Source organism: Apodemus sylvaticus, chromosome 2 (assembly GCF_947179515.1).
Source record: "Apodemus sylvaticus chromosome 2, mApoSyl1.1, whole genome shotgun sequence".
NCBI lineage: Eukaryota > Metazoa > Chordata > Mammalia > Rodentia > Muridae > Apodemus > Apodemus sylvaticus.
In genome coordinates, this window is record NC_067473.1 from 129,374,175 (window position 1) to 129,401,164 (window position 26,990).

The 26,990-nt window shown below is 40.4% G+C and overlaps 1 protein-coding gene across 2 annotated transcripts in view; it reads right to left on the bottom strand.

Annotated features, from left to right (window-relative positions):
* Positions 1 to 26,990, bottom strand: part of Mdfic2 (MyoD family inhibitor domain containing 2) — a 116,331-nt gene that overhangs the window by 12,528 nt on the left and 76,813 nt on the right. The window contains exon 3 of one of the 2 annotated variants that reach the window (XM_052174434.1): positions 23,413 to 23,429. The exons of the other annotated variant lie outside the window; for it this stretch is intronic. Within the exon in view, the coding sequence (XP_052030394.1) occupies positions 23,413 to 23,429 (17 nt within the window). The remainder of the gene's footprint in view (positions 1 to 23,412; positions 23,430 to 26,990) is intronic. 2 annotated transcript variants of the gene reach the window in all.

Sequence of the window (26,990 nt, forward strand, 5' to 3'; positions counted from 1 at the left end):
TACTAAACTATGATGATGATGATGATGATGATGATGATAATAATAATAATAATATAATAAAAACCTTACTGTTTACATTGTCAGATTTCTCTCCTGGGACAAAATTGCTCAGGTTGAAAACTATTGCTTTGTACACAAATGCATGTATATCTGTGCCTCCATTATATATCAAGCCTTACATTCTTGTTGATATAGCAGATCACACTAAAACACCTGTCTGAAAGTATCTAGGAAATAGAGATTGCTGTTGTCTTCTTTTATGGCATGAGGAAAGTAAAAATTAGTGCTGCTAGGTAAACTGTTACAGTTGAATTGAATTGAGCAGATGCACAAGAAGTCTCAAGGTTTAGAACTTTTGCTTTGGTAAGTTGCCCAAGGACTGCACTGTAGTCAACTGAGATCTGAATGTAGGGAGTGCAAAAGCTTTGTTCGTATCTTTGTCTTTTATAAATATTATGTATATCCCCAATGTATTCTTTGCCTCTATCTCAAGTAGCTTTTAGTGGCTGAGACTACACATCAGCAATATCTTCTGTACCCTAAGACTTGAGATGCATAAACACCTTAAAATTTTCAAATTTTTAAATTTGAAATGACTCAGCTTTCAAATAACTCAGCTCCACAGACCTCCTTTCTCTGCATGGTAAAGTACTGCTGATTTCTTACACCCTTAAAGGATGGCCTGTTAGGCTATAGCTACTGTGTGTTGTCCATTCAAAGTCAGCTCAAAAAAGAGCTGATAGAAAACCATGACGCCTATAGAGATTACAGCAGCTCTTTGCCTAACAGACTTCATTAACAATCAGTTCAAATTATCACGCACAGTCAGACTGCATGTAATTTAAATTGCTTTTGCACAAAGTAATTCTGTAACAACAAAAAAAAAGTTGGATAGAGGTTACTGGAATGTAAAAACATGCAGAGAGCACAGTTTACAGCCAAGTGGTATATGATTCTCTTTTTAATTTTGCGACAACTTTTTTAAGTACAGCATTTTTTAAGTATAGCATTTTGAATGTAAGTGGTTTGCTACATTAAGCAACCATTTGGAGCACACCAGGTTTGCACAGAGAGGATTTTATGGAGAATTTAAACTGCCATTCATAAAGTTATTTTAACTCTATATCTCTGTTTATATTTTTATTTTTTTAATCCCTCAGTGGGAACTATCTGATGCTCATTAAAAAATCATCTGACACGCACAGAATTCAGAACCCAGTCTGTTCAACCCAGAAATGTGACATCTGAAGTGAGTCACATTTTTTTTTTTGGTGTGGGGGGTGAATGTTACTGACAGCTTCCTTCTTTTTTATAGCTGGAATGCTAACAATAATTCCCCCAGATTTCTCCTTTTACAGTGTTATTTGACATTGTCTCCAAAGTATTAAAAAGCAGCATGGGCTAAAAGGAGGAACACAAGGAAAAATGGCATCATATCCTTTGCGCGAGTTGGTATTTTAGAATTAAATAAGGAACCCGTGAAACTATATTTGGGATGTTATACATAGTTCCTGACATTAACTTGGAGAAAATAAATTTTCTACCCCTAAAATACAAACCAAAATTGGGACAAAAATTAGGAGCTTCTCTATAGTTCTTAGAAAAAAAAATTAAAGTGTATCTTGAAAGTCACTGTAATAGAAAAATCCCTGTTTGGGTTAGAAGTAATTGCAAGAACCAGTGGGCATAAACTAAGCAACAGTAAGACAGACAGTTAATTAATTTTTTTATTACTGCTGAGCAAATGTTATTAATTTAATTCAATTAGCATTTATTGAGCACCCACATGCCATGGATGAATCAATGTGACAGCAGCTATTCATTTATTTACTTTACGTTATGAAGGAAACATTTCAGTGGTTCTCATTTTTGCTCAGTAAATGTGACTTGATAATTTTTGTGTCCGCGTATTCTCTAAGTCCATAACACAGCAAACATGGGTACCGGCCCTCCCCGCCTGCCTCCTCACTGTGGTGTTGATCTTTTTACATTCTTGTTTCCTTCCTCTCTTTCCCTGTCTTTTATCCCTACCTGTTCGTTTTTCCTTTTATTTCTCTGACTTACCCTCTTTTTCTCCTTTTCTAATTCATTTCTTTTAACTTCTAGATCCACTCACGTACAATTCCCTAATACCTGACCCTTGCTCCTTCCCTCTCTTTTTCCCTCCCTTCCTCCCTCCCTCTTTTTCTGGCTCCCTTCCTTCTTCCCTCCCTGCCTTCCTCTTCCCTTCCCTCCCTGCCTCTCTCCCTTTTCCCCATCTCCTTCTCTTCCTTCCTTTCCCCTTATCTAAGGTAGCATTTGTTCACACTCGTAACTTAGCTGTTGGTTCTGTGACTCTAAATCTATGCTGTGAGCCTGCCCGGCCAGGCTGCATTTGCTGAGTGTAAATTCCATTTCAGTTGTTATTCATTGTGGGAGAATTCAGAGAAAAATGACAGTTTATAGGTTCTTTAAAGGCCTATGATCACCGCAAATCACATTCTCATGATTGTCACGGACTTTTGGATCCTTTAATTTGGTTACCAGCCACATCTTTTCCACTTAGCAGCCTATTTTACTAAGCCCATCATCTCACTGAAGTGGGTAACTCTACCTATCCCTGGAGAGTCCATGGCTGGATTTCTTTTCCTCGTATGATCATTGTACCATTTATTTAGACTCAAAACTTGTCTTTGTCTGCTCCTCCTTCCATTGGTAATTTAGAAGTTCCCTTTTCAAGATCATGTTTGCCTTTCCATCCCCATAACTGCTCCTGACCTTCCAGTCTGGACCATTCTGTTCAAATGGCTTGTTTATTTTGGTTGTAGGCATCTAACACAGGGCCTTTCACACTCTAAGCAAATGATCTGCCATTGAGCTGCATTTAAACACCTTTATTCTCTTTGCAGGGGGTTCTCACTATGTATTTCAGACGGGCATTGAACTGGTCACCTTTCTGTCTCCACTTGCCAGGTGCTGAGAGTTCAGGTTTGTAAACAACAGGTGCTGAGGGTTCAGGTTTGTAAACAACAGTTTAAATGCCATTATCAAAACAATGTTTTAAACCTCACCTTCCGATAAAAATGTTTCTCTAAGAAAAAATATAATATCAAGGCAAGCCCGCTGCCCCCTCCCACAAGTGCTAATGGCTCACTGGTACTAGGATGATTTTCTAGTCTCTTTGTCTCAATTAGCTTTTCCACGCTGTTGCCAAGTTGTTTTTTGAAACAGCCAATGCCTTAGTAACTGTTTCATGTGTGAGGACAACTCCTGAAGCCTATCTGAGAATTTTAAGATAAGCCTGTAAGGTAGACTGATTTTAATTTTATTTCTACATCAGTACACTGAGAGTGTGCTTTTCAAATGCAAGGGCCATTCTTTAAGCTGTAACTGAATTATATTTTCCCTTGGACTTGAACTACCACTTAGAATTTAGTAGTGTGATTATCTGTGGGTGAAATCAGACCAAGGTAGACAGGTGACATTTCAAGGTATAAACCACCAAACCGTTCACAAATTATTGTGGTTAGGAAGAATAGTTCATCAAAGTGACCCTGTAGGGGAAAATTAATTTAGCTGGGCATGGTGATGGATGCCTATAACTGTAGAATTTGGGAGGCAATGCAAAAAGAGAAGGTGTTAAAGAACATATATGGACCCCTGTCTCCAACCAAGATAGTGGTGTATAACATATATGTTATAGTTTATGCATTTTATATATTTATACTCTGGCACCTGAAGAATTTTATAATGTCCATGCTAATGTTGGGATTTGTGTTCACTCTTAAGCTGTCTATATTTTTCACAGCTTGGTCAGTAAAACACAAGCTATGCAAAGTATTAGAAGTCACAGAATAAGATCAAACCTGGTGAAAGCTATTAGGGGCTAAATCTGTATTTTTTTTTCCCTTTCTTTTTCTTTTATTAGGTATATTCTTTATTTACATTTCAAGTGTTGTCCCGTCCCCTTCCCCGAAAATCCCCTAACCCATTCCCCTTCCCCTGCTCACCAATCCACCCACTCCTGCTTTCCTGTCCTGGCATTCCCCTATACTGGGACATCTAGCCTTCTCAGGACCAAGGGCCTCTTCTCCCTTTGATATCCAACAAGGTCATCCTGTGCTGCATATGCATCTGGAGTCATGGGTCCCTCCATGCTGAAATCTGTATTATTTTTTATAATTACACTTCTTTGGGTACTAGCTGCAACCTAGTCTGGCTTTTAATTCGGAGTCTGCTAACCCCAGGCTCTTAAGCAGCTGGGATCACAGGTGTGTGCTGACACTCAGGACATTCTTATTTTCATATTCAGTAACATTGGGAAACTACTTCAGTAGAGAACAAAGCAAAACTAAGATGTCACATTTCATCCTGACCCATCAGCAAAAGCTAATGGATATTCAGAGAAGGTGGGTTTTCAAGGAAAACCCGTTTTTGTTTTTGATTGTGGAACTGAGTTCAAGAAACGTCCTACAGACATCTCACCTGTTTAAAGAGAATGGGAGTAAGACATTAATTGTTTGACTGCTGCTGGCTGCTAGATCAGATAAAGCAAAGACTTGGATTCAGTCAATCAAACTTCAGGGCAGAATAAGTGAGACACTTGCACCTGGCTTATTTTTTTCTTTCTAATTCTCTCACAGCCTTTAAAGACTTTCTAGTAGCAGTGGTGTTATATATCACTGGTTTGGTTTGTCTTCTTTAGCAACCCAGCCTCAGAGACATATGATGAAATGTTTATCAAAGGTCTGAAGAGGTGACATTTTAAAGCTCCTTCAATCAGCCTTAGTGAATCTTTTTGAAAATGTGAGTGGAAAACCAGAAGTTTATTATTTCTTCAGAAATAATAGCAGTGACTGTTCAAGGTGAAAAGGATTAGGAGTGGTGTGTGTGTGTGTGTGTGTGTGTGTGTCCCAGTTTTGGGACCATGTCCTTTTGGTTCAGCTGTTGTGGATGGCTTCTCTTCCTTTTGTGCCCAGCTGCCATGAGTAATCCCCTCGGTTTTCTGCTCTCCGCCACATGTTGCCCAGTAGGCAGACCTTGGCTCATGATATACTTTTATAGCCAGGTTGTGAGCCAGTAACAAGAAGCAGTGCAGACCTAAGAGGCGTTTGAATCTTCTTCCGACATGAAAACAGTTTGCAATTATGAGTCCCCATTTCATTTTTATGCACTTACCTCCAGTTTAATGTTTTAAAGTAGTGTCTCAGGAAATAAAGATGATGTTACCCAAGGAAAAAAAATAGCAAGCAGCTTTTATAGTTCCGTATTCTGGGTGGCTAATGAGTTTAGGGCTCTGAAAAAAATGAATCAAGCCAATCAGGCTATAAACTCGGGCATAAGCGGTGGATCATATACACTTCAGTTTTTTACTATTAGTGTTTAATATAAATGGTAAGCGATCAAGCTCTCCTGAAAACATTCTGTACTGTTAAAGCTTGTCTGTCAGTTTATTTATCCCAAGTCCTTGAATGTGGCTTAAGGTTTCTTAGGCACACTGTTACATATCCAGCCCATAGTGATCTGGTTGAGTACTGTCACTGCTTGTGGGTGACCAGGCGGGCGAAGAAGGTTCCAGTGGAACCTCCCAGGTACACAGCTAGTAGCTGCGTCAGGCACCTATCTGTGCCTCCTGTTCTTATAGTCATCCAGGCTTGTTTTCCAGACTATGGTTATCAGATGTGCCAATCAGATGTTGGGCCGTTGGCAGAATGACTCTTCCCCTGCTGTCTGCCTTTCTTCAAGGAAGTTGATCTTGCTGGGATGTGATGAGGAGACACACTGTTCAAGGCAGAGCTGGATAACTAATGGTTGGCTTTTGCAAACTGAGTCCTCACCTAGTTTGGGAAGCTGCCTATACCTGCTGTCTAGTCCCAGCGGAAACTTCAAGAAGTTGAGTTGAAATCCTCATCATAGCTCTTTGAGTTTCTTCTGCTGCTGTGACTATCATGGGTATTTTTTTTTCCTTCTTTTCTGCTGTGATTCGGAGGGATGTGCGATCCCAGCACAGTATCTGGAGGAAAGCAAGTGTTACCTATTTTCCAGCTTTTTGATAAGCTGAGTGACAATTGGAAAGTGGGCCTCTCAACTTTCAGGTGACAATCGACTCACCCCTTGGGGAGGTATTTTGAACTCAGTCTCCTTGCCTTTGTCTGCTTTCTCAGTATCCAACCAAACAGATCCTTGTCAGAGTTTACAGAGTTCATTAGAATATAATTTGTAATAGAATTCTTGCTATATTCTACCTAGTAAAGATTATCAAATGTTAATTAGATTACAAATAGAATACTGATATATTAGTGTATATTTGTGGAGACAATTAGTACTTTCTGACTTAAACTAACATTTATATAAATAAAAACTCATTCTTCTAAGAATCTTGTCTGTAGTATTTTATCTCAAGCTTCCAGCAGCCCCATGGTGGTAGATACTACAAATGGCACCCCTAGTATCCCCATGATTATACTAGCACATTGCTACAAAGAACTTATTTAATTTGCCACTAATCATAGTTGGAGTTTTAACCAAGAAAGCCAAGCTTCAATCAAGGCTCCTAACCAATGAACTACACTGTCTATCTTAGCAGACATTTAACAGACCTATATTGTGGCATTATTGAATATTATATTCAATTACTAAAACATTCCTCAACTCTTGGCTCAACATTCACCTTCTCAAAGAGGCCTTCCATTTTCCCAGAATGAGTCAGTTCTTGCCATCACGCCTCTGAGGATCTTCTGGAAATGTCTGCTTTGATTATCATGATCTAGATGGTTCTTACTAACATTACATAGGCAAAAGCCAGGGAAGCTGTCAAACATTGCAGTGTTCATAGGAGCTCCTTTTATATTTCTCACCCCAAACCTACAAGCATGGCAACTTCAAGAATCAGTGGTGCCCAGGCCAAGAAACTCTTGTAGGAAGTAAAGCAGTAGACCTCGACACCAGCAATTTTAATTTTGTTACTGATTGATTTTCTGCATCTGCTTATTTGCTTACTTGCTTGGGGGATGCATGTCTTTCCACGGTTAAGATGCCATCTTTCCAAGAGAGCACCTAGGATACAAAGAATGCTCAAAGAATGGGGGAAACAAGGAACAAATACCATTACGGGTGAGGCATTCCAGGAACTGTCAAGTCTCCATCTAATAATATGTGGGTTGCTTCCACTTGTGCGGTTACAAACACTCTTGAAACAAGTGTTATGTGTGTCAACCTTCTCTCATATTTGTTACTTTCTATACTTTGAGTCCATAGGAAAAGAATGATGTAACTCACTTTCCAGAAAAATTTGGGCCATTTTTACTTATGTCAAGAAAAAAGGGAAGATTTTTGTCTCTTATTCTGCAGCCAATTCTAAAATTTACCATTACAATAATTTATTTTTATCAATTTGAAGGGAACTTGGATTCTAGTTGCAATTTCCAGCAGCTGAGTAAACAGTCTTTCACTGCTACAAGGGGTAGGAAGGGAATTTTTTTAATGCCCACTGCTTTTCTATGGAATTTTCCTCTACAACTAGATTCTGGGTAATTTAGAAAACGCTCATGTTACATAGGATTGGGCACTTAAAATACTTATTATGTATTTATAGATCAATAAATTCTTGTTTCAAGTGTTTATTGGATGGATGCTAATTGGGTTCTTAAAAAGAAAAAAAAAACCTTTGTTCTTGGGTGGTGACAGGTATATCCATCAGTGGATTTGGATGACATTTTATTGATTTCCAGGACTTTATGGATTCATCATCCGTCTATGGTGGACTTGTACAAGCATAGGGTGGATTTAAGGTCTACATAGTGGCCCTTGAGACATCAGAAGTCACATCTCACTGGCAAAAAATAAAGAGGAGGAAACAGAAAAGCAAAACACATGCTCAGCCACAGCTTCTGTGCCTGCTGTGCGCCCTGGTGACTTACAGAATCTATGAAGAGACCCAGCTGAGAGTTTAAGACCTATATTCTTAATGATCTGCCTAGTAGAAATTTATCCCAGTAGTCTCCAAAGTGGCAAAAGTGTGCCTACAGGGAGGCAGGAGCCTATCTAATGAAGATAGAGTATCACTTTCTATATATGTATATTATATTTATTTCATGTGGTAAATTTTTGCATAGTTACTAGTATATTCAAGTTAATATGGTGGTATTTGTGCCCATTTTCTCTATCTCTCTTTCTCTCTCTCTGGGTGTGTCTGTCTCTCTGTCTTTGTCTCTCTGTCTCTCTCACTGTCTCTGTGTTTCTGTCTCTGTGTCTGTCTGTCTGCCTGTCTGTCTGTCTCTCTCTCTCTCTCTCTCTCTCTCTCTCTCTCTCTCTCTCTGTGTGTGTGTGTGTGTGTATGTGTGTATATGTGTATACCTGGGTATTAATTAGGGTTGGTGTCCACCCTACCCTAGGAGCTATTTTCCAATTAAAGATTTACAAGATTTCCAGTAAAAAGTTTGGAGACTGTTGCCCTAAGTAAAAGACCAAGGTCAACACTGTACATCCTCTCCTATGTAAGGAATTTTCTTGTGCTTCCTTTGAGTGCCCAGGGAGTGGTTGCTGGAACGTGGACAGCCACAGCAGCTGCAGTAGTGGCCTGGGTAGACTTTTCCTGTGAGTTTCTATAGTGGTAACAGGATTAACAGGCTCTATTCTGGAAGAACTTGGGTGGCATAACACCTCCCAGTAGAACTATTCCTGACAAGGATGTGCAGATGGAAATGCATATTTATGTCACTTAAAGCCTACAAGAGACACAAGGATTTGAGCTATAACAATAAATAGAAAAAAATCTTCAGCATTTTTGGTAACCCATACTCAAGTGCTTTGAGTGTGCTTGGTGAAAGACCTAGAGTCTGCTCTTTGTCCAAGCATAAAGTATTCAGCATTCAAGCCATCAAGGTGAATTCTTTCCCCATAGACTTTAAAGTGTTAAAATGAAGCTTCTACAAAGTTAGTACAAAATTTCAGGTCTTAAAAATACCAGCAATTTTATAAAGTGTTTGGGCCATTTCAAAGGGTAATGAGGAGGTCTTCTTTTAACTAGAAAGTTCATTTGTTCTGCTTAGTAATAATGGCAGGTCTCTGGAAAATTATTTACAAAACCTACATAGTCATTTTTGTCAACGCTTTCAGGTTGAAAGTATTGTCTAGGAATCTTTGATATAATCTCTCCTGTTTTTATTAAAAAAAAACATGGGTAAAAACATGAGGAAAGAATACCACATACATAAAATATTGGGATGGACACCCCTGGTAAGGATTCACACAAAACATCAGTCTATTGGAACCCAAGAAACCTGTTAGCTTAGTGCCTGTGCTGGCTCTCCTGAGAGTAAGATAAACCACCTCTCTGTTTCACTGGCTCTTTCAGGACCCATAGTTTGACTCCATTGGACAACTGAGTAGCCATCTTCTTTTTAAAAGAGATGTCACTTATTGACATGCTCATGAGAAATCTAAAGGTTTTGTTTTCCTATCCAATCTTGAGATCATTGGCTGTAACTAAAAATGGGATTTTTTTTTTAAAGAATTGTACATAGTTCCCACTAGGCTTTCAAGGAAGAACTTTATAAAGAATTAGTTATCTTTGATTGAGGGGGAATGTGAACAGGATTGATTCAGAGAGGCATTCTTGAAATAAGGAAGATACAAGGAGGTTAAGTCTAAATCCAGAATTAAAATCTGCTTTAGAGTCAATAAACCAAACAAATCAAACCAAGCCCTGCCCCCCAAAAAACAAAAACAAACAAAACCCAACCATGACCAACACTGTAGAAAGTAGTAACACTGAGAGCATAAGAGTAAAAGGAAAGGACATGGAATTACAGCTAACACAGTAAGGATGTTAGGCAGAGTGGTCAGAGCTTAGAGATCTTTCTGAAGCTAGCTGAACATTGACTTTGTTTAAAGATGACCCTGGAGTAGAAGGAAATCACATTCCAATAATTCTTATCCTTGATCAACTTGTCATTTCTGTGAATAACCAGAGGAAAATTCCCCACCATCATAAGCATGTTTCTTCTTTAAAGCATTTTTATTTTACTTTTATTTATGTTTGGGTGTGCCTATGTGAGAGCCTTGACAGGCTAGAAGAGGCCATCAGATCCCATGTGCTGTTCTAGGTGGCTGTTCTAGGTAGCTGATCTAGGTAGCTGTTCTAGGTAGCTGTTCTAGGTAGCTGTTCTAGGTAGCTGATCTAGGTAGCTGTTCTAGGTAGCTGTTCTAGGTGGCTGTGAACCCCCAGACGTGGGTGCTGGGAACAGAATTCAGGTCCTTTCAAAGAGCAAAAAGCAATCTTAATGGCTGAGCCATGCCATAAGACAATTTCTTGAAAAGATTATTTAAAACCTTATTTTCACTGATAGAAAACCTAAACAAAGTTATGTCTCCTAGTAACACCAGAAGCTCTAGCCATAATGTCTCACCAGAATGACTGCCTAATATGAACCAAACAACCACAACCCTGATGAACATGACAAAGCAGAGGAAGAAAATCTCTTAAGGCTTCAGTCCTACACAAAGAACTACATGCAACTGAGGAAATCTGGGAGCAGGAAGGATGTCCTTCTCCAGGTACAGGCACACCAATTGGTTATATAGTGTCAAACAGCCACACCTGAAAACATACATACAAGTAACATTATACAGACTGAGCAGGTTATATTTATGAATATATATATGTATATGCAGATACATTTATGGATGCAATAATAATTAATGCAAATAAGAGGCCACGAATTTGACGGTATATATGTGTATGTATATATATATATATATATATACACACACACACATACACACACATATATACCTTACACACACACACACGTACATATATATATGTATATATACGTATATATATGTACGTGTGTGTGTGTGTGTGTATGAATATACATATATGGGAGGATATGGAAAGGGGAAAGGGAAGGGGGAAATTTTGTTCTTATATTAATCTCAAAAGTAAAAATACAAAAAGGAGCAGCTGTGATGTGAAAAGAAATGAGCCATCGATTGGTACAACTTCTTCTAAGGCGAATCTCAACAAAAATTTCACCATGGTTAGTCTCAGCTCAGGAACCAGGAAGTATACAGAGGTCTGGCACTAGAATGGTATGTGGGTGTGACATATAAACAAAGCTTTGAATTGATTTTTATTCTTCATTGTAGAAGTAACCTAGAAACTATAATCTGGAAACTCTCCCTAGTGAGATCTCCACCCACAAACATGTTTCCTGCATTATTCAAATGTTGCTGGGCATGTTTAATATGCTTCTAGCTTTCCACTTTTTTGAAGCTTCCAATTTTCTCTGTAAAATTTTTATTTTATGTATATGACTGTTTTGCCTGCATATATATATATATATATATATATATATATATATATATATATAAAATCATCTACATGCCTAGTGCCCACAGAAGCCAGAAGAAGAACTTGTCAGATCCCCTGGAACTATAGTTATAGATGTTTTGATCTACCATGTGGGTTCTGGGAATGGAACCCAGGACCTCTGCAAAGGCATGCAGTGCTCTTAATTGCTGAAGAATTTTCCAGCCCAGTGTTTTCAAATTTTAATACTCATTTCAGTGCAAAATGTTTTCAATAAAACCTAAGAAGATATTATTTTACTGAGTATTGTGTTTCAAAATGACATAAAATTTAAATACTTTTGAGATGGTAATGTTTAGAAATGTTTACTGAATACATGCTTGGAAACTGTTCCAGGTAGCAGTTTTTCAAAGGGGTGCTATAGGCATGATGTATAACAGAGTGAGGCAGCCAGATTAAGTGGTCATTAAGTAAACACTGAATGGTTTACACTTTTCAAGGTTTCTTTCTTTCTTTTTTATTAGACAATATACCCAGCAGATAAATACTGCTTATCTCTGTTCTTTACTGAGTTTGCAAAATATTTTAAAACAAGAATTAAAGGAGAGAGAATCAAAGCGCTCGAGAGAAGACTTTGGAAGTGTGAACTTGATGAGAAGACCATTTTGGGTCCAAAAAAAGATGTCAAAGCCATCAGAGTGGGGCATATTCTTTAGAATAACCATGCAGGATCACAACATGTTCAGTCCTCACATGACTTTCATAAGCACTGTCTAGTTTATCTGCTGTCCATCCCAACAACATAGCCTATCAGACATACTTGCACTATCTGCTATTGCCAATTTCCATTGCATTCTCTCTTTGTCACCTTACTAAAGGTGACAAAGGAAAACTGTCTCTATAGAGCGCAGTATGGAGTATATGCCTATAACTCCAGACCTTGGGAGGTAGAGGCAGTTGGCTCACTTCAAGTTCAAGGCCAGCTTTGGGTATGTAGTAAGTATCAGGTCAAATAATGCTGCAGAGTGATGCCCTGTTAAAACAAACAAACAAACAAGCAAACACAAAAAGGATTCAGTGGGCATGCTATATTGTTTATTTAACAAATATTTGTCAACTGTTACTGTGTTTAAAAACTCTACCACATGTTGGTGATATGAGATGAATGCAATGTATTTCTGACCTACAAGTTGATTTTAGCATCTGTGGCTTTTCTCAAGTTGAAAAAAAAAGGTAATTCCAAGGTTGGGAGATTGGTCAGTTGGTTAAGGGGGCATATTGCTCTTGCAGAGGACCCAATTCAATTCCCAGTACTCATGTCCACAGCAAGAGGGTCATATCCTACCATAACTCCAGATTCAGGAAGGATCTACCACCCTCTTCTGGCCTATACAGGTACTGTACTCACATGATCACATACTCATACACAAACATATAACTTAAACTAAAATAAATTCTTTATTAAAAGAAGGAAGTTCTCCTTCTGACCATGAGTGTGTCTGTTCACCCACAAAGAAAGGCAACCACGTTGTGGTATTTCTTTTAATTTGTTGTATATATGTGTACATGTGTGTGGTATATGTACATGATCATGTGGGTATATACACATGCATGTGTGGGTATGTGTGCATGCCTATATTAATATGATGTTGGGTATCTTTCTTCACTGTTCTCTTATTTTTTCTTTTTCTTTTTCTTTCTTTTTTTTTTTGTTTTTGTTTTTGTTTTTTTGAAGACACGGTTTCTCTGTGTAGCCCTGTCTGTCCTGGAACTCACTGTGCAGACCAGGCTGGCCTCAAATTCAGAAATCCTCCTGCCTCTGCCTCCCAAGTGCTGGGATTAAAGGCGTACGCTACCACTGCCTGGCCTCTTATTTTTTTCAAGACAGGGTCTTTCACTAAACCTGGAGTTCATTGATTTTATGAGGTTGGCTAACCAATAAGCTTCTGGGTATCTGCCTGTGTCTGTCCAATCAGCACTGGAGTTAGCCTGCATCAATCTCTCCCCTTTTACTTGGATGCTGACAATCCAAACTCAGGCCTCCTGCATGCACAGCAGATACTAACTACAGCTCCATCTCCCTGCCCCATGAAGTCTTGTGTCTGAGCATGGTAGAGTGGTCAAGATAAAGGTTGACTGCCAATGCATACCTATCAGTTTACCAACAAGTGCTTTGAATTTCAGTTCTCAGGTCTCTAACCCTATCTCCTGTACTATACTGTTCCCCAAACAGGCACAGTAATATCCAGCACTGCTAATAAAACACTTTCAGATGTAAAGTGTTTAGCCATGAAAGACCCTGTAAATTGAACAGAATTGTAGTATTTCAGATGTACAATAAACTCTAAATGCCAGGTGCTTTCTTCTCCCTTACACCCACCTAACTTTCCATTCATTCAACTCCTTCGAATCAGTTATAAAAATAAAAATAATGATAGCCAGCTAGTACTTCACACTATGAGGGACTTTGGCTGAGCACGTTAAGTGAATTCTCATTGAATCTTCACAATAACATAATGAGAAAGTTATTATGAACTCCATTTTCTTAGGAAAATGCTTCATGGGGAGTAGGTTACCAAGCCTGATTCACTGCTGACTCCTAAACTGGTGCAGATTTGAGTAACAATTTGAATTTTGGCATTTGGAGACCACTATTAGTCCTCCTAGCTGCGAGGATATATATGGGTGATACGAAGATGGATGCCTGACTTTAAAGGACATCATGGGCTATTTAGAACTGGCTAACACACCCACCGGGCTGCGTGCTCACAGGCATGCCTTTCACTCCATCTCTAATCTGATTTTTGTCAACCAATATAATTTTCCTTTATGACTAATATCTGATCCAAATTCCCCACTGAGGCCAGTTCAGATGAAAGGGTAGAAAGGACAGTAAAATAGATCTTACCCGATGGGAATCAAGTTACTTTGGCTGTCCTCCCACTCCTGCAGAATCTGATGCATATGGGTATGTCTTTATTAAGGCTATTTTCCAACGTTACATTCAGGGCACTGCAAAATCAGATCTCAATGATAACCATCGGGCCTCATTCCCATCAACCAGGTAGGTAGCTTACCTGATACCTCCCTAAGACACTCAATCAGTTGGGCTGTTGTAAATAGATGCAGTGGAACTGGGCTGAAACTTCCAGAACCTGATGGTGAGTACTCTGGCTCTTGCCTGCTTTGTAAGTAACAACAGGTTGTCTACTCTGCCTCCCTTTTCTTTTGACTTCTCCTCATGTCTTCTAATCTTCATGTGTTCTGTCTCCTTCACTACAAGGAGTTTCAGCTGCTGATTCCTCTTCAAATCTAGTACAGGAAAACAAAGACCCCCAGATGTGCAGGTTTGGAAACAACAATGAGATCTGCTCTTGGCAACTGGAGACTCTTTGGAAGTGTAGGTATAATGCTTTTGAAATTAGTGTTTGCCCTAGAGGTGGGACCTGGGGGGCTTTTCTTCATTGTTGAGCTTGCCACTACTTTAAATGTTCTGAAATGAGTTAAGTGGAAATGATTTAATGACTTAATTACTTAAGTCAGTTTAAGTAATTGATATGTATGGCATTGCTGGTACCTGTGTGCTTTAGTTTAGGACTTGCAAGTGTAGCCCTTCTGTCCAGCAGTTCTTTACAATTGCTCAGTGTGGACCGACGTCACTTTAACTCAATGCAGTTGCAGATGCTTAAAAGGCTGAAAGGAATAACAGGAACTCCAAAGGAATGATACTGCAGCATTTCCTGAGCCACCCAAACTCCCTTGCCACTTTCCTAATGGAGTCTTTAAGCTTGAATCTAGCCAACAGTGTGTATTTTAAGTTGTTCCTTCGTGATATAAACAATCAGAAATGAAGACTTTGACTTTGAGCATCATCTCTATAGCTTGTTGCATCAAGTATGAATCCACTTGATGAGCCTTATTTAATGCTCATAGTAGATGGAGAGAGGATTGCTTTGCTCTCTCTAAGGGAGCTGGTAAGTTGTCAGAAAGCACTGCTAGTTTTAGGCAATTGCCTTTGCTGCTGTTAAGGTCACTCTGGGCGGCACCCATCCCTAGATGATTGACCAGTGACTCTCTGTGGCATTGAGCTGCATTTAGACATCACTTTGACATAGGCCAACTGGGCTCTTACTTCTTCAGTGCCTACAGCAGGGCCCATCAAACTGAAGACCCACTGAAATGACCCGGCATGGTGGTTGGAATGAATTCCTGCATCTAGATTGCTATCATGTCTTGGGCTTTTTTTTTTTTTTTTCTTCATTCCATGAAGTTGGAGTTGGGGCAGCCTTCAGGTGTTGAAGACACGAAACCTTCAAAGACACCTGGCAAATCTTCAAGGCACGCCTATGCCGCCTGCTTCAGCTGATGCTCATAGCTCATTCCTTTTAGCATGACCTATTTGTGGCAGGAGGTCAGTAAGTGGAGGCAACTCTTCTACTAAAAGTTTCCATTACTAGAGCTTCTTTTTTAGGCTATAAGGAAACCGAAACTCAGGTAAAGCAGCTTGCTTAAGGATTCACAGCTGAGATTGAAGATTTGGGGCTGCTTCCATCCTCCCTGCGTGGCAATGTTAACTCTACTTTCAGTAGCCAGTTCTGAAAGATGGTTTCTTCCTCCGGGGAGGATGTCAAATTTGACAATGTATTTTGCTTTGGGGTCTTTCCAGGTGCCCTCTCCCACACTTAGCTCTCAAACAGAAGCCAGAGAGACCTCTTTTTTGGCTGTCACTTGACTTTGAGAGCATCGCGGGACAGAGGCCAGCAGCATCACTCACACACTACTTAAGACATGTTGCTGTGGGGTGGATGTTGTCTTTTGGAGAAGGATTTCTCTCTAGTCAGTCCTTTAGGCCACTCCCCCTCTGTGCTTAACTAGCTTCTTTCTCTGGGTGTTCTTTATCAGTCTAACTTTCCAAGTGCTTTTGGCAGTGTAATTAATCCAAGATGGCCAGATCAAATCCAAGGCCATCGAATGTCTGCTATTCTCTATTCGTGGCTCTTTAAAGTCTGCTTTCCAGTATCATCTTAAGTTGCCCAGGCTGGCTTCAAACGTGGAATCCTCATGCTTAACATCCCCAGAATTTGGGTTTGCAGGAGGGTCTACAAAATGAATTTTTGTAGTCAGTCTGGCTTTCCATGTTCCCTTCCTGCTCCCCATTACTGGGGTTCTCTTTTTCTCTTTTCTGTAGCTTGATAAGCTGCTAACTACAATAGGAATATCATCTTCACATGTTTCCTCTGGCATATTAATCCCCATTCTTTAGTAGACATTGGTGAAAGACCAGACAAGTATAAAAGCAAAATCACAATTTCAATTGTACACACACTGCCCCAGAAGACACATAGGCCCAGCGTAGTGGTGAAGATGTGGACTTGTCCAGATGATGCTGTCATCTCCCTAGCTGTGTTCTTTCACTACGTTCCACTACCTCTACTGCTAATACACATCTAAGTGGGATCCATTTTCCATTAGAGCTTCTGCTACTGGCTGGGGAGATATCCCAGTGGGTAATGCACATGCCATTTAAGTGTGAAAACTTGAGTTTGAATTTCCACAAGCCATGTAAAACTGGGTGTAGTAGCTTGCATCTGTAATCCTTGTAGTCCTAGAGGGAGATCTGAGGCAGGGGCAGATGTATCCCAGAAGTCTCGGAGTCTGTGCCTAGTTTTCTGGCATATGCTACAGAAACAAAGAGATTCTGTCAAAATCAAAATGAGAAGGTAGAACTGACACTCATGGTTGTCCTCTGACTTCAAATCTTGTATCATAGGAACACACATACACCTCAAACATACAAAACACAAGAGAGAGAGAGAGAGAGAGAGAGAGAGAGAGGATAGCCCCTATATTCTATTGTTGGCAGCATTTTAAGAGTCTTATCTGAAGAAGAGAAAGCTCCCTACAGAAGATGCATTTAACACAACACTATAATTTCCACGTTACTCACTAAGTGTCTCTGCCGCTGCCCTTTTGCCACCACGAGTGCCAGAGGCAGTAATGGGGTCAGTGAGAACACTTCCCCAACACTCAGGATCCACCCTCTGAGACCAGTAGAGTTAAATATCAGCTAAATCCATGCTCTGTGTTCTGTCCATTTCCACATTTGTCTACAAAACTCTGCCTCCAGTTCCTTTCTCTATTAAAACCATGCTCTTAACAACATTGCTATAATTATTGCCCCCACCCCCCACGCTTAACTATCCAAGAAAGAAAGGAGCTGGCTGAAATGCATGAAATGAAAACATGGCATTATATCTTCTTTTACTTTTGCAAAGGGTGGGGAAACAGAGCAGTGTTTTGACTAAATATCAGGTTTCCGTGAGGATTTTCGATAGGTAACAGACTGTGCTGATAGGCTCACTGAAGACAATGGAGGGCAAAGCTGTTTGGAAACTTGACTTTGATATTTCTGGGGTTCTGGGAAAATTACAGAATAAATACATGATAGGCATTTTTAAGTGTAAGAATAGGATTTTTCAAAGCAGTATGTCTCTTTTTAAAATATACACCTTTTAGTACAATGATGAGCTAGCCTACAAAAAAGAATTCTGGGTTTTTTTGTTGTTTAATAAGAAAGTAATTTATAATATTGATATGTCAATATGTTTTTCAATAAACTTCTCCCTGGATTTCTTTTGAATTCTCGTCAGTGTGTAAGAATTATAATTATCTGTCTTCCTTCTACTTTGAAAGTACTATAAGGTAGTCATTTGCCGAGTTCGGCAGCTCCAGGCAGCACTAGAATAGCAATGTCATGACTCAGTTAACAATGCTTTGTTATCCACACCTTCCTTCTGATAGTATTCTGTATCTCCCAAACACTGTACAGCATCTACCTCCCAGCCTTTTGTTCCTGTGCACATTTTTATTATTGGAGTCAGTGGGTACCGCTTTGGTGCTTTCTGTCTGCCTCAAAAATCTTCTTTGTGAACATGATGATGCCAGAGCTGAAGAGATGGTCCTTCGGGCAAGGTACTTGCTGTGTGTATGAGAGTCTTAGTTCAGATTCCAAGAACCCACATCAAGGCCAGTCACAGATGCTTGTTTCTGGGACCCTAGTACTTGGGTTTGGGGGATGGGAAGGTATACACAGATCCCTCCTGGTAGGTGTCACCCTGAGGACCAATCTAGCAGAAACAGGAAGTTCTTAGAGAGGGAGAGATAGATAGACTCCCCCCAACATAGATAATAAGGTAGAGGAGACAGGGACAATTAGATTGGCACCCTGGTATGAGTCCCTGTCACCCTTGAAGAAAGCTTCTCCTGGCCTTGAACATCTGTAACACCAGGGAACAGAGACAGGCAGATCCTTGAGCCTGCTGACAACTACCCTAGTCAAAATGGCCACGTTCAATGAAGAAAGATATCCTAACTGAACACAGTAAGGAACATAACCACTAAGGGCAACCTCTGGTCTCCATAGATGCACACAGGGGTGCATACTCCTGCACAAATGTATCAATTGTACACACACAGATGTATATATGCATATTCCATGCAACAGAAATGACCAGGGGAAGCATGATTAAGAAGATATTCCATATCCACCTCTGGCTTCCACACACATACAAACAGGGAGGAGCAATGATACACACACACACACACACACACACACACACACACACACACACGCACACACACACACACACACACACAAGTACATGTAATGTGAGAGAGCTCCATTTTTCCAGCAGAGTAGGTTTAGATGTAAGGAGGCAGCCCATGGTCTTAAAACTTTATTATAAAAGAATAGAGTGAGAGAGGGAAGGTAGAGACTGGAAAGAAGGGAAAGGGAATGGGGAAAGAGAAACATAAGAGAGGGAGAGCAAGAGGGAAGAGAAGAGAAGAGAAGAGAAGAGAAGAGAAGAGAGGAGAGGAGAGGAGAGGAGAGGAGAGGAGAGGAGAGGAGAGGAGAGGAGAGGAGAGGAGAGGAGAGGAGAGGAGAGGAGAGGAGAGACGAGACGAGACGAGACGAGACGAGACGAGACGAGACGAGACGAGAAGAGAAGAGAAGAGAAGAGAAGAGAAGAGAAGAGAAGAGAAGAGAAGAGAAGAGAAGAGAAGAGGGCAAAAGAGGGAGGAGGGGCCAAGCGGTCTCTTTTATAGTGGGCCAGGCTGCCTGGGTGTTGCCAGGTAACTGTGGGGCGGGGCATACCTGGCTGTAGCCAGGTGACTGTGGAGGTAGAGTCCAGTCAGGTGGCCCTATGTGACTGATGACCATAGAATTATGGAATTGAGGACCTCATGTGGTCAGCCTAGTGTCTGGAAACATGTGCAAACAGCTTTCTATCCCTAGTGGATTAAATCCACTGAGTTGCCGGGGTTAAAATCTAGCTCAACCAGAGCATAGATTGCCTTTTACAGTCCAACAGTAGAAATGTAACTCCAAAGTTTGTTCTTTTTTTTTAAACTTCAATTCTCTGTGCATGTGTGTCTCTCTGTGTACATGCCCTGTAATAATGTGTAAGTCACAGGACAACTTGGTAGATCCACTGCTCCCCTTCCTCCTTTGTGTGGGTTCTGTGCACGTGACTCATTTCAAGGCTAGCTTAGCAAGTGCTTTCCCCCTGCTGAGCCATCTCATGGGCCCTCATTCTAAGCTTTCTGTACAACATTTGGAAAAAAAAATGTTTTCCCTCTGGATCAAAAGAGGCCTAATGTACCTTGAATCAAGAAGGTGAAGTAATGGAGTGAAAGTATATTTTAGTGCTAAGAACACAAGCACTTTAGATTTATTTTCTTCAGAAGTTCTATTCTTTAGCTTAAAATAGACACTGGTATTGTTGAAATAAATTTTAATGAGCTCCATTTAGACAAATGTTGCTAGTAGAAAGAGTGCTGGCCTCCCAGAACTTGAAAATCTTGGTAGCAAAGCTTTGATCCCTCAACACCCAGCAATGTGTCTTTGCATATGATGTTTATATGATGAAAAGGGGTGTAGAGGGAGGGAAGCTGACCAGGCTGCTCTTCAGTAAGTCTTCATATTGGGGAAGATGATAGACGTGTTTCAGGATTGATAAAAGGTCCCTTTTTAAATAAGTGGACTGTGGTGAGCAGGGAGCTGGCTCAGTGGGTAAAGGGGCCCGGGATGTGAGTCTGATGGCTGGACCTGGAGAGCTGGCAGATAGCTGGGAACTCGAGACCCACATAAGAAGCTGGAGGTGGTGACAGTGCACATCTGTAATTCTACAACTCGCTTCGTGAAATGGGCAGCTGGAGAAGGAGAATTGGCTGGAAGGTCTGAGGCCAGCTACACTGAGAGTGTGCAGTGTGGCAAGGCTTGAACAAATTCACACATGCACAGTTGCACTCACGGTTACACTCAAGTGCCCTCACTCCAACATACACAACGTTCTCTGCCTCTCCTTTGCTCCTTCCCTCCTCCTCTCTCTCCCATCCTCCCTCTCTCTCCCGCTCCTTCCCCTTCCCCCTCCCCAGTTGATCCCATCCTTTAGTTGTAGTGCCGCACCTAACAGACAAGTCTGAAAGAAGACAGATGTTAATAGTTCGCCTACTAATTCAAGAAATATTTGCAGACTTGACATATCCAAGTTCTCTGCTTCCTATTTAGAAGCCCAAGCAGAGGCTTTAAGAAGCAGCCCAAGCTGGGTCTTGGGAAAGCCACTGTGGGGCATGGGCTGGAGAGTGAAGTGGAGTGCTTGCACTTTGTCTTCTTACTGAACCGTCCTTATTTCCAAATTGGCCTGTGAGTCAGGTACAGGCTTTCCCTGATACAATTTCCACCCTCCCAGGCTGCTGCGATGTCAGCCTATCTCTTTTGTCATCTTTGTTTCTTGCCTCTCCTTACCCAAGATACTGAGTGTTTATTTTTTTATATTTTATTTTATTTTATTTTTATTTACATTGCAAATGATTTCCCCTTTTCTGGGTCCCCACTCCCTGCAAGTCCCATAAGCCCTCTTCCGTCCCCCTATTCTTCCATCCACCCCTTCCCACTTCCCTGTTCTGGAATTCCCCTATACTCTTGCACTGAGTCTTTCCAGAACCAGGGGCCACTCCTCCATTCTTTTTGGACATCATTTAATTTGTGGATTATGTCCTGGGTATTCAAAGTTTCTAGGCTAATATCCACTTATTAGTGAGTGCATACCATGATTGATCTTTTGAGACTGGGTTACCTCACTTAGTATGATGTTCTCCAGCTCCATCCATTTGTCTAAGAATTTCATGAATTCATTTTTTCTAATGGCTGAATAGTACTCCATTGTGTAAATATACCACATTTTTTGTATCCATTCCTCCGTTGAAGGACACCTAGGTTCTTTCCAACTTCTGGCTACTACAAATAGGGCTGCTATGAACATAGTTGAGCATGTGTCCTTATTGCATGCTGAAGAATCCTCTGGATATATGCCCAGTAGTGGTATAACAGGGTCCTCAAGAAGTGACATGCCCAGTTTTCTGAGGAACAGCCAGACTGATTTCCAAAGTGGTTGCACCATCTTGCAATCCCACCAGCAGTGGAGGAGTGTTTCTCCACATCCTCGGCACCATTCCTCTTTCTCCATATCCTCGCCAACACCTGCTGTCTCCTGAGTTTTTGACCTTAGCCATTCTGACTGGTGTGAGGTGAAATCTCAGGGTTGTTTTGATTTGCATTTCCCTAATGATTAATGATGTTGAACATTTCTTAAGGTGTTTCTCAGCTCTCCGAAGTTCTTCATGTGAAAATTCTTTGTTTAGCTCCGTACCCCACTTTTTAATGGGGTTATTTGGTTCTCTGGGTTCTACTTTCTTGAGTTCTTTGTAAATATTAGATATTAGCCCTCTGTCGGATTTAGGGTTGGTGAAGATCCTTTCCCAGTCTGTTGGTTGACGTTTTGTCCTTTTGACGGTGTCCTTTGCCTTACAGAAACTTTGTAGTTTTATGACTTCCTATTTGTCAATTCTTGATCTTAGAGCATAAGCTATTGGTGTTCTATTCAGGAACTTTTCCCCTGAGTGTCCTTTTAGATGAAAACTAAGCAGAGATGTTGATGGCCTTTGCTGCTGTGGTTTGTGTAGGGTGCAAGGCTGGAGTCAGAATGAAATGAATAGGGGGGAAATGCAGATACAAGGGAGAGTCAACTGTGAGCACCATCGCTCTTCAAGCATGGAATGCTAGCTAAATGGTAGTGTGCTACAGTCTTCTGTGCTTCACACAAAACTCCGTGGACTGGGTATTACTGCTAGCCTCATTTAAGAAATAGCACAAACAGGAAATCTAAGTTGCTAATGAGTAACTGTTAACAACAGTGGTAAAGGAATAATGTGGTTAATAAAACACAAATGAAACACTTTAGTAATTTCAAATTTGAGCAGTTCACTGCTACCATTAGACTATCATGTGCAAGTCACAACCATCATGTGCTGAATATTCCAGTATTTAGAACTGAGAAAGGGGTTAACTGTGGAGTGGTCTCCATTACTCTTAAGTAAGATGCCTTAATACTAACAAAGACAATCAATGTGATAAGGCCAAAGCAGGAGAAAATATACAATTGTGCTATTTTGTAGATGGAAAATCCTGAGAAAGAAGATCAAAGATTAATTTGAAAAGTAAGCTATGTTATCCTCTTCATCCTAAGTATTCTTTCCTAACCTTCAAAGGAATTACATGTGCCATGACTAATTATGAGCTACTAAAAGATTATCCTTCATGCATAGAATTTTAGGAATAGTTTTACTTATTTTATTTATTTAACTTTTTGTATTTTTACTTTCTGTATTTATGTCTCTTAGTTACAGAAATATATGTACCATGTGAGTGCAGTGCCCTTGGTGACTAGGAGAGGTCCCCAGATTTCTTTGGAACTGGAGTTACAGAAGGTGATTCTGTATGTTATTCCCAACATTCTTATGGATGTTGGGAATGGAATTTGGGTCCTTTGCGAGAGCAACAATTGCTCTTAACTGCAAAATCTAGTGGAAAGATACTAGGAATTCTTGGTAGTAAGTTCCAGGACTGAGATTGTAGAGTCCCCCATAGAACACTCAAATGCTTTTGTGATCTTTATTTTAATGTAATTATCAGCATTATTGAATGCCTGTATGAAGAAGAATCCTTCCAAGAAGGTAAGTGAATCAACAGGGAAGTGAGAAGGGGTGGATGGGGGAACAGGGGGAGGGAAGAGGGCTTATGGGACTTTCGGGAGTGGGGAGCCAGGAATGGGGAAATCATTTGACATGTAAATAAAAAATATATCGAATAAAAAAAAGAAATAGTTTCAAGACTAATGTCTGTGCAGAAAGATGCCTAGTAAGGGCATGAATATATCTAATGTGTCAAGTATACATAGAGAACATTCTCAGAACTCTGTTATGTTTTCCTCATGATGGAGGTCAATTGCAGAGACTGACTGTACATGCAGCTGAGACTGCTTACCCCTCTAGCCATATTCCTGAGCAAGAGGCTTCAGCTTCCGGCACAGCATTGAGATGGATAAGATATTCTTGCCCAAGAGATGTGTTGGGCATAATATATATCATTCCATGTGGGTCTCACACAATGCTACATGGTTTCTTACAGTTTATTCTGTATTTGATGATAAGAAGAAGGGAGAGAGTGCAGAAGAAAGTTAAATAGGACCCTAGGGATTTCAGAGCCACTGGAAACAAAAGCCTGTGTCACTGGGTATCAGGAGCCACTGAAGGATTCTTTTTTTTTTAATTTTATTTTATTCTATATATTCTTTATTTACATTTTAAATGATTTCGCCTTTCCAGGATCCCCCCTCCCTGAAAGTCCCATAAGCTCTCTTCCCCCGCTTCCTGATTCCCAATCATCCCCTTCCTGTTTCCCTGTCCTGGTATTCGCCTACACACTGCTGCACTGAGCCTTTCCAGGACCAGGGGCCTCTCCTTCCTTCTTCTTGGGCATCATTTGATATGTGAATTGTGTCCTGAGTATTCCAAACTTCTGGGCTAATATCTGCTTATCGGTGAGTGCAGACAATGAGTGATCTTTTATGATTCAGTCGCCTCACTCAGGATGACATTCTCCAGTTCCACCCACTTGCCTAAGAATTTCATGAGTTAATTGTTTTTAATAGCTGAATAGTATTCCATAGTGTAAATATACCACATTTTCTGTATCCATTCCTCCAGTGAGGGACATCTGGGTTCTTTCCAGCTTCTGACTATTATAAATAGGGCTCATATGAACATAGTGGAGCATGTGTCCTTATTACATGCTGGGGAATCCTGTGGGTATATGCCCAAGAGTGGTATAAAGGGGTCCTCCTGTAGTATCATACCCAGTTTTCTGAGGAACCACCAGACTGATTTCCAGAGAAGGATTCCAGTTGCGTGGAGTTTTCAGTAGTTAGAAATCATGTTTTTGTTTTTTTTTTTTTTAAAGGTTTGTAAAATTCAGGAGTCAATATTTATTTCAGTCATTGTCAGTCGATCGAGCTGATCACATGTTTATTGGTTCAATCTTTAATTATGCATTCATCAGGAATTTATATTGGATACTCATTGTATGAGATGTTTAATACTTATATGATGTGCTTCATACCAGAGGAAGTGATCTATCATTGTCATTAAGTTTTTAATGGATGTTATCTGCTGTTTAAAAAGTTGGATATCTTGGACTCGGCAACTCAAGATAGAATTTAAAATGATGAGGTTGTGGTTGGAACACGTATGGTTAGACACAAAATGTCTCATGTTCAAGGGTACTATGGACTGTTTTGGAATAATACTATTTTCTCCTCCTCCTCCTCCTCCTCTTCTTCTTCTTCTTCTTCTTCTTCTTCTTCTTCTTCTTCTTCTTCTTCTTCTTCTTCTTCTTCTTCTTCTTCTTCTTCTTCTTCTTCTTCTTCTTCTTCTTCTGAGGCTGGGTTTCTCTGTATAGCCCTGACTTTCCTGGAATTCACTCTGTACAGTACACAAGGCTGGCCTCGAACTCAGAAATCTGCCTGTCTCTGCATCTCAAGTACTGGGTTTAAAGACTTGTGCCACCACTGCCCAGCATATCTCACTTCTTTTAAGAAAGTCAACATAGCTCCACAACATCTGATATGGGGCTTTTCATTCGATAGGCTAAAGTAGAAAATCCTAAACACTCCTAGCGTAGCAATAAATAATACTTTAAAAAAATAATCTGCTATGTATAGACTGATGTCACACCAATCTTGTTGGCAAGTATTACACTGTGGTTCCCCAAACCTGTGGCAACTTATGGTTTGCATTAGGTAAATAATGAAAGAATAAGCTATATTATATGCTTACTACAACCTTAGCCAATTGAAGATCTGAATAACAGAGATTGCTCTTGAAGTTGATGGGTAGATGTATATTTATTGCTTATTATTTAATACCCAGTTTTTTCATAAAAGTAAATAAGTATGGGCCATGTTAAGTATAATCCCTTAGTCAAAGATTCTAGTGTTTCATTTTTAGACCTTTTCAAAACACTTCAAAGTGTTTTGTCTATGCAATGCTGTACCCCTAATATAATTTCCTTGAGAGTTTGGGGGCCCACACTCCACAGCAAGGCCGAAGGCCAAATATGAACTGAAGTATGTTGTATGCCCTCCTGACTTGTACTCTTGCAGCTTCCTCTTACTAGAATTTAATAAAAATATAAACTTGGATTTGAGTCTAAAGATTCACACCCACTCATGTTTCATTGTACTGACTCTCTAGTGAGCCTTGCAGCCCCGAACACAGAAGCATTATGGGGTCTCATCTCTGTTATACATTTGTAGACATTACTTTCTGAACCAAACAGGCCTATTGCTACCAACTTCAAATGTCTATAAGCACACCAGAGCATTTTAGAATGTGTGTCATGCAGCTGACATAAGATTGCCTGCAAGGCACCAATTGGCAAACAAAAAAAAAGGTTTCTTGAAGGAAACAGGACCTACAAACAATAAACAGGAGAGAAAAGGCAATAACAAGGGGGTAGATCTGCTAAGATAAGGGCTGCTGATTCTGTGGGTTTTACACCCAGAGGACCTAGTAGCCAGGAAGCCACGCTCCCTCATTTTCTTTCATTAGTCAGTGCCCACTGGGAATCTTCCTCCCTCTCTCTGAGTTGAGCCCCAACTCTAGAGCTCCACAAACCAGCCAAAGTCAAGGGTGGGAGGGAGCCTGCATCTAAACTGCACCCCAGGTGTATTCCATCACAGGTATATTGCTATAGTCTTCAAAATATGCAAAAGCAGAGGCAAACTCTGAACTGTGCCGTGAATGACTTCTGAGTTGTCTTTGAAGGTTCTTTCTTCATGGACTGAAGAGCTCTCTTTCCATGCGTGAGCACTCCTGATCTAATCTTGTACAGGGCCCTTGCCTTGTTAGTTCCTAATTCAATCCACTTTGCTGTTAGTGAAGCACACACTAACATGAGAGGGAGGGAGAGACTTAGTAGTGATGAAATAACTTGGGTAAGAAGTCACAAAAATAAGGTCTCATGCTGTTCTCTGTGTAAGCATGAATGTGCCCATATATCCATATGTATGTGTAGTTATGCCTGCCCATGTGACTTTTTCCTTCCAGGACTGATGCTGTGTCTACAGCAGTCATGGTTTCATGATGGCTATTTAGTGTTGTAACTCCCCAGAGCAATATTGTCTACTCTTTCCGCCCGACTCCTGCCTTACTACTAATGAATGTGTTTGACAGGCAAGGGTCACTTTATTATTGTGACATAATGAATTGGGAGATGTGATTTCCAAGTGCTGAGGCT